Here is a 12,965-nt window from a genome sequence, read left to right as displayed (position 1 = left end):
AAATGCTAATAGTATCTATTCACTGAGGACAAAGCTACTGTGTGTTCCATACAATATAATGTATATGATAACCTCTATCCAGTGGTTCTTAGGGGAGATTTTGGTCCCAAGAGACATCTGCTAATGTCTGGAGACATTTTTGGCACAACTCAAACGGGAGCAGTATAGAGGCCAGGGATAATGCTAAGATCTTACAGTGCAAGGATGTCCCCTTATGACGAAGATCTACCTGGCCTAAAATACTAACAATCACAAGAATGAGAAATACCACACCAAAACCATGGTGTTTTGGCCAGTTTGGCCGATGAAATCCAGACAAAGACTTGGCAAATTTAAAATGTTTAATAAGCAGAGTTAGAACACCAATTCTATTCTGAGATAACCTAGACCAAATAGTCCCCCTACACCATCTTTTCTAACCAAATTCATGGCAATAATCCTAAAGATATATCAAAATACTGCCAAAGTAAATTTGAATTATTTCTTAACTTTCTAAATGTCACGTAGGGAAAAAAATGAAATGTTCTAGTGTTAGAAACAAGCAAAAACAGCTATTATTTTTAGTTTTTATTGTTTGGTAATGGGAATTGAACCTGGGGCACTTAACCACTGAACATCCCCAGAGCTTTTATATATTTTATTCAGAGAGGGTTTCATGGACTTGCTTAGGACCTCGTTAAGTTGCTGAGGCTAGCTTTGAACTTGCGATCCTCCTGCCTCAGTTTTCTGAGCCACTGGGATTACAGGCGTGTGCCACCAAGTCTGCCTTGTTTATATTATTTTTAGTCTTATTTAAAACTTCAGTTTTATGTACATCCATATTTGTTTAAACTAGAGAAAGAAATATGAACAGAAATCAAAAACCTTAGGGAGAACTGTTCTATTTGGGCAAAACTCAAAGTAAATGGTGGGAGGACAAGGATGGAGAAGAGATTTTTTTTTTAACTGGATACCTTTTCATAATTTTCATATTTAATATTCACCAAAAGATCAATGATGCCTTTGAGTGCTTGTAAGCCAAATAACTGGTGGAGATCAAGCACAGATTCACCTATTAGGAGAAAACTAGACAATCACAGCCTGACTGCTGATAGGAAAACCTCTATGTAGGGTCTTTCATTTACCCTCTGCCAAATACCCAGGCACCTCCCTTCACTCAGATATTCTAATAAGATCTTCAATCTAGGGCCATTTGAGTAAGTACCCACTATATACCAGGTAAATTAAAAATGGTTTAGTATAGCTGAAGAATAAAGGGTGAGATGAATCTATCATTAGAAGAACCAAGCATCATCGTTTCATGAACAAGAGTCTTTACCATTTTCCACAGTCATGAAAATGTCCTTCAAAGTAGAAAAATAGCTGCTTTTTTTGGTTTTCAGAATCTTGACCATCTTGAGAACAACAGGAGCCTTAAGCTAAATTAAATAAGGAAAAAAACTTTTAAAAGGGGCTGGAGTTGTGGCTCAGTAATAGAGTACATGCCTAGCATGTGTGAGGCACTGGGTTTGATTCTTAGCACCACATATAAAGATCCAACAACAACTAAAAATATTTTTAAAATTTTAATAAATGTAAGCTAGATGACTAAATCTGTCTGTAATAAAATATTTAAATTATCCTCCACTCACACAATACAATATACACAGTATTTAATACTCAAAGGCATACTTTGTTTCAAGGTAAAAATAATTTAAAATTTTTTTCATAAGTTTATTTTGATTTAGTTTTCATTTGAAATTTCAAAAAATTAGTTTACACATGTAAACCATTACATAGTCCATGCCAACTTTCTTAATCTGTTTCAGAAAAATCTCTAAAAAACATGTAAATCACCATCTTACGTTTTAGAACATTTTTTATTTTTTAAAAAATAAATGACAGCAGAATGCATTACAATTCTTACTACACATATACAGCACAATTTTTCATATCTCTGGTTGTGTATATAGTATGTTGACACCAATTCGTGACTTCAAATATGTACTTTGGATAATGGTGTCTCTTATCAAGCACCCAGTAGAGGAACCAAAGTTAGCTCTTCCAAAGCTGTGTATCCAGTAAGCAAGACACTTTTCCTTCCCAAATCAATTAAATCAACTAGATTAATTGAATTTTGGCATCTTCACCATTTCCCTTGGGGAACATTCTTTTTCCACTGCCAAAAAACATTTCCAATTATCTCAAATGCTGTCAAAATATTCACATGAAGGCAAAATTACTTTAATCCCCATTAATTTTAAAAATGCATACCATATACACTTTGGTGTAAAATCAGAGCAGAACACTGAGTCATACAAAGATTGCTTTAAACCTTTAAAATTACTGGATATCACTACTCAGACCTCACTCTACAGTTCTTTGCTTATTCAATTTACAATTTCTAGGACTCTCTACTTACTTGATTATAAGTGCATGATAGATTCTCTCTCCTCATCCTCCAGAAATCCAGCTCACTTTGAGGAGTGAGATGAAGACCACTCAGCAAAGGCTGCATAGAATCTTTTTCTACAATTTCTTGGATTTGATGTGACCAATTAATAACCACAGATTCAACTGCATGAAGTATTCTCCTCTCATTTGACTGCAGCCTACAAATATTGAAATGATAATCCAACAGTGAATTATCCAAATACAGATATGAATTTTAATAGGTATTTTATGCATCTGTAAACTAGTTTCCTAAATATTATTTCCTCAAAATCCATTATTTTTACATTCTTAACTGAAGCTATGGCATTTTATTCTGTGGTTAGTAGGTCTCTAATATGCCATATCCTCAAAAAATATTTTACTAAAGGAATATTGTTGTTGAGATAATGAGGTTTTCCTTTAGAAAGTATACCTTGAAATAAAATAACATTTAAAAATAAAATGTAGCTAAAATAACTCATTACTTTGCAAATAGTTTGCTAAGGATGTGATAATAAATGGGTTTGCTGGCTCTCCATTTTAATATGCTGTATGAAATATGTACACAATTACATACTTGGTCTCTGAATAATTCTGATCCAGGTCAATGTTTTCTGCAATAGTGGGAATTGGTAGAAGAGTTCTTCTAGACATTTTGCCTCTAAAAATATGCATCTTATTTTTCATGACTTCTACATGATGTTCCATATCTTGTGAAGTAAAGCACGACCAGGATTTATGGTTGGTCTTATTAGAAAGAATAGGCACTAATATCTAGAGAAAGAAAAATGTTTTAAAAAGCAGTTAATTTAAAGACAATATGCTCCTTCAAAGATTTTCTTGTCATAAAAATTGGCAACAAAACCACTCAATTTCATAAATCTCCTAGGATACCAAATTGACATAAGATATAAGGTCTTTGTAGTAGAAATGATATTGCTTGTTCATTCAGTTATGTATTTAACAAGAAGTTGTGCAGACTCCCTTAAAAAAGTTTTTTTTTTTTTTTTTTTTTTTTTTTTTTTGTATTTCCGGAGCCTATTTTACATAAGAAACTCAGGTTGAATTCCCAAAGTTGGTTTCTTCTTGCTTTCTTGCTCCTTTCCAATAACTATTTATTTTGAATGCATTCGTATGATATATTTTCCTGATACATTATACACATTATAACTATAAAATTTCAATTAGCTGAAATGCTCAGAAAATAGTTACTCCACCTTTTTTAAAGTTCACATGGAGAACACAGGTTGAACTCCCCTTACTGAAAATACCTGGGACCAGAGGGGTTTCTGATTTCAGGGTTCTTGAGACTTGGGAATATTTGAATATACATAATGAGGTATCTTGGGATTGACACACAAGTCTAAACACAAAATTCACTTATGCTTCATATACATTTTATTGTGTAAGCTGAAGGTAATTTTATACAATTATTTTTAATAACTGTGTGCATGAAACAAAATTCCATGGCATAGAATTTTCCACTTGTAGCATCAAGTTTGTGCTCAAAAAATATTCAGATTTTCAATTTTTGGATTGAGGATGTTTGACTTGTACAATATTCTGAAAAACTGAAAATTCACTTTTGTTTTCAAATGGTATTGAAACAGATCTCTCCAAATGATATTATTATTACTTAGCACCTACTATCCATCAAGCTATGAATATGGAGATCAATCAATAGTCCCTGATCAACAAGCTCAGTGGATAGATGAAGTACCAGAAATCATAATGTAAGCATTGCCATAATTAGAGGTGTGTTCAGGATAAACATGGAAGAAATACCTGACTCTGGGATACAATTATATTAGGGAAGACTTGCTAGAAAAATTGTTACTTGGCTTGAATCTTTAAGACAAAAGGATGAGGTAAGACAAGACCAATGGTCAGATTGTTTGTGTCTTCCCAAAATATATATGTTGAAATCCTAGCCTTCAAGTTGATCATATTAGAAAGCGTGGTCTTTAGGAAGTGATTAGGTTGTGAGGGCTCTGGGGGGATTGGTGGTGCCCTTGTTTAAAAAAAAAAAAGGTTCAAAGGAGCTCATTTGTCCCTTGCAACAGATGAGGACAAAACTAGAAGGTGCCAACTATAAACCAGGCTTAAATCTGCCAGTATCTTCAGTCTTCATCTCATACTTTTAGCCCAGAGCTATGTGAAATACTCCCCCCCATACATACACACCAACCAGGGGCACTTAACCACTGAGCCATATCCCCAACCCTTTTTGATTTTTAATCTATTTTGAGACAGGAGCTCACTTAGTTGCTGAGGCTAGCCTGGAACTTGTGATTCTCCTGCCTCAGCCTCCAGAGTGGATGAGATTACAGGCATTCCCCACCATGCCTGGATGTGAAATAAATTTTATTATTTATAAGGCACCCAGGCTATGGTATTCTGTTACAACAGCTTGAACTGAATAAGACAGAGAGCATTCCAGAAAACTGCAGCCAGAAACACAGAATTATGGGGCACTAAGGAATCCTAGCGCTTAGGAGAAACTGCCAGTTTGGGCTGCGTGGGGCTGGAACTAGCACCCTAGAGAGAAATGACAACAATCAGGCTCTGAGGAAGACGGGGGCTTTTTAAACCAGACTGAAGAGATAGGCTTATAAGGATGAACATGCACTAAGAAGCTACTTTCTAGACTTAATCCCCAGTACCAAAGCTTTTTCTAAAAGTCAGGTCTGAGGACAATTCCAGTGTCAACATTCCTACTGGGTATCTGTTTCAGACTTTCATTCTACTATTCTGTGACCCGGCCAGCTTCTCTTAAAACTTAATGTTCCTGCTATGAACTACAGGGGGAAAAAAATGCTATGAGATTGAGTTGCATGCTCTGGAAAAAGCCGTTATTCAGGCAAACAGCTAAAGCATTTCTTTAAATAAAACAAGATAAATAGGTCTGGAGTTTGCTTTTTAATTATAATAAATTTTAATAGCTACATACAAACTGATTCAACTAGTCTGTGGGATTTTCTTGTTCAATTGGAAATTGTCCAGTTTTTGTGATTTGTAAAGAAAATCCCAAACTTTCTCTGTGACCCAAAATAATTTGGACATGTTTACTAAGAGCAAATACAACCAGAGATAAATGAACAAGTCTCTCTCCCCCTCCTTCCCAGTACCACTTCTCTCTAGGAAGAGAGCCTTGACCAAGAACTCTATCCAGCTGACACGCTGATCTCAGCCTCCAGAATGGTGAGAAACAAATGTTTAAGCCACTTGGTCCACCTGACAAAAACCTCCATAGGACATGCACTTCTGTTACCGTCTTTCAATAAACACAAGGACTTAAGTTTGGCTAATGGGATTTGCTGGCAGCCATCTGAATTAAAAAAAAAAAAAAATCACAAGGCTGTTTACTTTCTATCAGCTTCTCTAGTCTTGTTTCTCCCACCTCCCAGCTCATCCCCCAATCTGGGTACATAAACTTCTAAAAACTCAACCTGCATTTCCCCACCTTTGTGCCAGGGTGCATATTTCTTCTGATACCCAGAATGGCTTCCATATTCTACATCGAGCTCTCTTCTCCTTGTCCATCAAAGCAACCAAATAATTCATCATACCACATATGGATACTTTTGAGAGTAAAAGGAAGCACTAAAAATAACAGATATTAACTTATCTGTAACAGGCTAAAACTGGAAGTTTCCCAAACTAAGACCTAGGTTAATTTTCTTCAAGACTCCTCACCTCCTGTCACTCTTTCCAATGTGGGAAGATGCCACCGGACTCCCACCACTCCCCGCTAAACCCCATTACAGCCCTGACTACCATGCCATATTGCTGTTGGTTTCTCTCTCTGCCTAATTAGGCTGGGTTTTTTTTCCAGTGCTTGGGATGGAACCCAGGGCCTCACATGCACTAAACATGCATTCTACCTCTCAGGTACACCCCCAGCCCAATGGACTCTTTTTGAAGGCAAAAAGTACATTACTTATCTCAAGTGTTCAAGAACTGCCACCAACTAGGTATGCAATCGATATTGATTAAATGATGACTAGCAATTTTAGGCTTATCAGCATAGAATTTTCCAACTATTCTTTTCAAATGTTGCTCAAAAAGTAGACATCATACATCATATGCTTTTTCTCTAAAAAGCTGAAGTGTTTTGTCTCTAATAAGAACACATCATTTAGCCTTCATTTAACTTCCATTCCTTTAACAAATAATTACCAAACTCCTACTAGGTGCCACACAATATTTCTGGGGATTGGAACATGTTAGTGAGTCAAAGATTCAAGAATGAGCTGGGATAAAGTAATTAAGATACTTGCCTGGAGAACAAAATTTAAGAGGGCACCAAAGAACTTGGAAATCAAGATGGACATTTAAAAACTATTTTTACATCAAAATTTTCCAGATGTAGTGGTGCACACCTATAATCCCAGCTACTCAGAAGCCTGAGGCAGTAAAATTGCAATCTAGGCCACCCTCAGTAACTTGGCAAGACTGGTCTCAAAATAAAGGTTGGGGATGTAGCTCAGGGCTAGAGGGCTTGCCTAGCATGTATGAGGTCCTGGATTCAATCTCCATTGCCACCCACACACTTCAAAGATTTTCATGAAAAAATGTCAAAAAATTTAATGAACACTACCTTTTGCCTCAGACTCCATATGGATTAGTAGTGCTACTAATCCTATGTTTTACATTAAATGTTGATTGTAGGGCATTTTTATTTTTTAAAAAAATTTGCATTACAATGTTATTTATCCTTATTCAAGAAGGTTAAAATAAAATTGTATTATCTTCTCTGAAACTCTTTCCTTCTCTTTTTAAGAGATGATCATTATTCTACAGTTGTAGTGTACCCCTCCTCATTCATGTTTCTTTTGGGGGGGGGGGAGGCAGAGCAGATAAGCAGGGATTGAACTCAGGGGCATTCAACCACTGAGCCACATCTCCAGACCACTTTTTGAGACAGGGCCTCACTAAGTTGCTGAGGCTGGCTTTGAACTTGTGATCCTTTTGCCTCCTTAGCCACTGGGATTACAGGTATGCATCACCATACCTAGGGTATATTTTCTTACATACAATATATAGTACAGTTTTGTTTTGTTTTTTTTTAAATCATCAATTGTGGCTAGGAATGTAGTTTAGTGGTAGACAATTTGCCTGGCATCCTTGAAGCCGTAGGTTTGAATGCCAGTACTTAAAAAACACAAAAAAGTGCAGAGGAGCTGTGGGTATAGGTCAGTGGTAGAGTGCTTGTCTAGCAGTATGAAGCCACAGGTTTAATCCCAAGAACCTACCCCCCCACACACACACACACACAGAATTTCAGTGGTAGTATTACTGACCTCCAGTTTACTTTTTGCGCTCACCTTCATTTTAAAAATGAGTCTGTTCAGGTGAATACATCTTGACTTAGTTCATTTAAGCAACTATTGCATGTTCCTACTTTGCCCATTCCCCTATTTGGTAACTACTTTCTCTATCTCTCTCTTTTTTTTTTTTTTTTTTTGTAATTTTTTTTATATTATAAGCAATGTTGTAAGGAATGCTCTAACCACTGTGTGTTGCTTCCTTGGCCTGTGTGTGAGGTTCTTGTGTTTGTTGAGATGTGGGGGAGAAGAGCTAGAAGTTCAAATTTGCATTCAAGCTGTAATAAGAGTATCAAATAAGACAGTGCAGAGGAAGAAAACAACAACAAAAAAACCAACAATAACAAAAATCAAAAAACAAAAAACAAAACTCGGGGATTTTGTTGCTAAAATAATGCCAGAAATGAGAAAAAAAAAATACAATGTTTCCAGCAATCGACTCTACCTTTAAAACTAACTAAATAATAAAAAGTATGAGACTAGGAGGTAATTTCATGTTTGTCAAAATAATAAAATACATTTTCAAATGTGGCAAAGTGGAACTTGACAAAGTTGTAAAAATAGTTTAGTGTTATGTATATTTTTTTCCAAAGTAATATGGATTTTGCTATGACTTTGAATGTGTATTATCACCTTTATTCCTGCTGAATTCACCTCTTCCAAATTCACTAGCTCACATCTACTCTGTATCAGGTCCTCAGTCTGTTTCATTAGACCCATTTCTTTTGCCAAGTTAATAAGATGTTCACTGTTAAAAATATTTTATCTTAATTAATGCATTGGTTTGGAGTTGCTTTTCTATGATGAAAATTTTGCTGATTTGGATATGTCCTTGCCTCACCCTGGTTTCCACCTCGGAAAACCCCCCTACTTTCCAGGAAGGAAGCTTCAGTGAAAAGAGCTATTTGAGCCCAGCACTTGAAGGACCAGAAGGGGTTAGCTGAGTAGATTCAGGGAAAGAGGAGGAAACAGTGAGCGCAAAGGCCCTAGGGCAAGCGTATGCCTGAGGTGTTTAGTAGTTAGCAAGTGAGATGAATTCTGAGAAGGAAGGAAGAGGCCAGACCACAAACTTGGAGCCAGTGCTTTCAGCACTTCTACTCAATCAGCTGACTTAGCAGCTCTATGGTGGGATCTGAGGTCCTATAGTTCCAGGTGATGCTAGTAATGCAGATTCCCAGCAGCAGCCACCAAAGGAAAGTCTTAATGGCGATGAGTCCTTGGGCCTTTATTGTGAGTAAAACAGGAGCCAAGGCAGTGAGAAGTGACATATTGTGGTTCATATTTCAACAAAGTTCATTCCAATGCTGTGCTGGGAATAGGTTGTGAATGAGAGCCACAACAGAAGCAGGGGGATCTTTTAAAAGGCTAAGGCGGTAACACAGGGTAGTGGTACAGGTGAACTGAATCAGGGAAGAAGCAGTGGAGGGGGGCAGGGGACTGATTTGGGAAGTATTCTGAAGACGGAACATACACAATTTCCTAACAGAATCAATATAACATTGAGACACAGAGTCAAGGATGACTCCAAGGACTTCTGCCTTAAACAATTGTAAGGACTCACCTCCACTAATCTGGGAATAACTACAAGTAAAGCCAGAAAAGGAAGGTCGAGGAAGGCCAGAAGTTCAACTTTGAGAGGTCTATTATACAGAGTGGAAGTGTCTGGAAGGAATGTGGCTCTCCAAGTTTGGAGGACAGGAGAGAGATCTTGGCTGGAAAAAAGAAGTTTAGGAGTCCCTGACACATTCTAGAACACAGCTAATTTTGTATTACAGTGGGTACTAAGCTATGAAAATCTTTGGATCTTTTAACCTAAAAATATATAGTCAGACCTTATAGCCTCATTAATACCAAATATAAACCTTGTAATAAAAATTTTTTGAACACCTGATACATACCACATAATAATGTGATGTCTTTACTTTTTTTCTTTTTCCCAGTGCTCATTTTAGACCCTTCTAAACCACTTATTAAACTTAAATTCTGGATGTTTTATGTTTCCAATACATGTACACATTGGCATACTCTTTCATCTAACCCTTTTTCTAAATGCAGAGCAGATTCTGGTACTGAGATAGAGTCAGAGAAATATCAAAGGAATTCGACAGTTTTCTCTTTTGCAAAACACAGATGGTAGAGCGGGAATCTCCATGAAGAGTGTAGTCTTGCCCTTCTAAGCCCCAGCTGATGGCCATCTAGATGCAAATTACAACAGAAACTCATCAGATTCACTAAAAATTTCTTGAGCACCTGCTACATACCAAAAACTGTTCCAGGTACTAAAGATAGAAAATGTTCTTCCCAGCCTCTCCCTATAATCAGCTAAAACCAGTTAGTGGATGCAGGGAGAGGGGAGCCTAGGCAGAGTACTAGAGCTAGTTGCAAGAGACTTGGCCTGCCTGAAGACAATAAGAAAATACCTCCTTTCAAGAAGACAGTGCCAAGACTCAGGAAGTAGAAGAGAGATAAAGGGAAATTGGTAAATCATAACTAATAAATGTACTAGCAATTTTACCTACCATATAGCCTTGGCAGGACTGATTACTGAGTTCTAATTTAATAAACAATTTTTACAATTGACTTCATGGACAGGTATCTGAACCACTGATTCCAGTGCTTACTATGCCTTACAATCAACTGGGAAGCCTGAACAACTTCCCACAGACATTTTGAATTGCTATCAGTCATTGGTATGTTAGAATATTCCCCCAGGTGAACCTAAGGTTCAGTAAAGCTTGGAAACCACGGCTCTAATTCTATGACACCTACACTTCCAAAGATAGCCTGCAAAAAGCATCGGGTAAGGAATGAAGACTTTGGGGCTCCACTGAAGGCCAAAAAATTCAGTCTACCTTCCACAAAATCCCCAGGTGATTCAAATGCACATTAAAGTACCAGTGATAGGTTCAAAGAACATCTCCTGATGTAAAGGGATGTATCAGTCATTTTTCTGTCATTCTGACAATGTACCCAAGATAATCAACTTAAAGGAGGAAAGGTTTATTTTGACTCACAGTTTCAGAGGTTTCAGTCCATATAGTTGGTTGACCCTATTGCTTTTGTGCTGGTAGCAAGGTAGCAGCACCTTATGGCCAGACTGGGTGACGGAGAAAGGTTCTTACCTCACAGCAGCCAGGAAGCCAAGAGAAAGGAAGGGGCTGGGGTCCTTATATATCCTTATTGCCCCAATGACATCACTTCCTTTCACTAGATCCCACCTGTTAAAGGGTCCACTACCTATCTTTAGCACCAAGCTGAGGTCCAAGTCTTGAAAACATGGGCCTTCAGAGGGAGATTCCAGATCAAATAATAGCAAGGGGTTAAGGGAGTTTTAAGACAAATATTTCTAATTCTTTCTATCACAGTTTCAAACTGTTAGTTTCTAACAAGAATCTGAAAAATGGATAATACCCATTTTCAAATGTAAGCTTATCTTATCTGAAGGGGAAGTTTAAAATCTACAACTAAGAGCAAGAACCTAGCCAATTCAAGTTGATTTACATATACTTCCATTACTTGGTGAGGAAGAAGGGAAAGAAGAATGACCTGACAAGTTACCACTTGTTGAGTGTTAGGGTCAGTATTGGCTCATTACAGAAACAATCTAAATGCTGTTACTCTCCAACCACCTGGCTAAAGAAACTACTGACTTCTATGTGTTCTTTCTTTTCAATAGTCAAATAATTCCAAGGATCATGGAGATAAACGAAAAATTCAAATATTTTTGAATTGACTAGTACCTCATCTAGGAAAGCAGTTATATGCCCAAGAGATGATGCAGGTAATTCTCCAAATAAAAGCGTTCGAGATAAATCATTTACTCCAGTGCTTTCAGTAATCTTCTTAGCAATATAAACAACTTTATATTTTGCATCTCTTGGAATCTGAAACAAGAACAAGATAATTAACGCAAGTTCACTATATAGTTTCCTGGTTAACAAGCAGGATTTGCTATTCCCAATTTGTAGCCAGATTGCTAACATAAGAAACAAAACCTGGCATCTTGCCCACCTTTACAAACAAGGTCATTCTCGTGTTCTTCCCTATTCTCCAAAGTACATACAATTTTCTTTGTTTTTTTTATAACGTTAATTTCACAGTATTATTGGTGTGGAAATACCACCTTTAAAGGCATGTCAATTACAGCAAATCAACACATAGCATAAGATCTCATAATTTAAAAAGAGCAGAAACAATGTTTCAATCTTAAAAATTATTTCTAATAATATTCTCTTCTTTGGACATAAGCCAAACTGAGATAAACACAAGGCACAAGAGTCTAATTTGTATTTCTGTCTTCAAGGCAAAGATTAGAAGTGTTTAACCAAGATATTCTAACATTTTCACAACTATTGAGTCATTTCTATTTAGCTTCCTCAACACTAAAGTACTTTTTTGGCTGAAGGACTTTTAAATAATAAGTTACAATTAGAAGAATACCAAAACAAAGATTTTCAAAACTCACAAAACCCTCAGACAACCTTCATGTCACACTTTAGTGTCTGGGATCCTATTTTCCAACTATCCTAAGGACATCCAGGATGCACACCTGAGACACAACTGCCTAAAGATCGAATCTTCCTCCAAGCTCTTCACATAGGAAAAAATGCTAACTACAAATGCTGTTCTTGATATAGTAACCAGATTTTAGTGGACAAGCAACATAAGTTCAAAAATAAAAAGGAAAGGAGGAAAAGAGGGAGAAAGGAAGGATCACCAAGTTGTGCACATATTGCCTGGACGCTCCTTTTTAAGGACTGATATTTCTCCCCGGAATGGAATGTGGTTGACAGGTAGTCAGACTAACCAGTGATAAGTTATAAGAACTCTACCAAACATGTTTTAAAGGATATGATTTCAGAGTAACCCACGAGCGACTGAGACGGAAATTATTTTCTGCAGAAAACCCTGGATTTCCTGCATTACCGTCTCAAGAAGCTCAATGGGAGATTCTCGGTCAGATGAAAAGGACTGAAAACTATAAAGCTGAACTGCAAAGTGGAGCACGTGAGAGGAGAGGGGTTCTGTGGATTCCAGGCTAGAGAACTCAAACTAAATTTTTTTAAGCGCCCCGGGGAGTGCGGGACGAGGAGGCACTCAGGACTTTCCCACCTAGAGCGTCCGTTTTACCCGTCCAGAGACGTGGCAGGTCCCCTCTCCCCTTACCTCCCGGGAGACCGCGAGCCGCCCAGTGGTGGCGACGCTGAACACAAGGCAGACAGGGCT

The 12,965-nt window shown here is 37.3% G+C and overlaps 1 protein-coding gene across 3 annotated transcripts in view; it reads right to left on the bottom strand.

Annotated features, from left to right (window-relative positions):
- The window catches only part of Dnah11 (dynein axonemal heavy chain 11), a 331,880-nt gene that overhangs the window by 318,405 nt on the left and 510 nt on the right, over positions 1-12,965 (bottom strand). For 2 of the 3 annotated variants that reach the window (XR_009228549.1, XM_046463517.2), the window contains exons 1-5: positions 12,906-12,965; positions 11,480-11,623; positions 2,990-3,186; positions 2,402-2,591; positions 1,319-1,418 (exon numbers count right to left, since the gene is read on the bottom strand). The exon at positions 12,906-12,965 is cut by the window's right edge and continues 510 nt beyond it. Coding sequence is in view for 2 of the 3 variants with exons in the window: in XM_046463517.2 (XP_046319473.1) it covers positions 1,319-1,418; positions 2,402-2,591; positions 2,990-3,186; positions 11,480-11,623; positions 12,906-12,965 (691 nt within the window). In the remaining variant the exon portion in view is untranslated. Of the gene's footprint in view, positions 1-1,318; positions 1,419-2,401; positions 2,592-2,989; positions 3,187-11,479; positions 11,624-12,905 lie in introns of those variants that run through there. The other variant, XM_058585343.1, reaches the window with a different exon arrangement.

The sequence above is a fragment of the Marmota monax genome, unplaced genomic scaffold (genome assembly GCF_021218885.2).
Source record: "Marmota monax isolate L192 unplaced genomic scaffold, Marmota_monax_Labrador192_F-V1.1 WCK01_AAM20220418_F8-fsc00057, whole genome shotgun sequence".
Taxonomy (NCBI): Eukaryota; Metazoa; Chordata; class Mammalia; order Rodentia; family Sciuridae; genus Marmota; species Marmota monax.
This window is presented reverse-complemented; position numbering and strand designations above follow the sequence as displayed.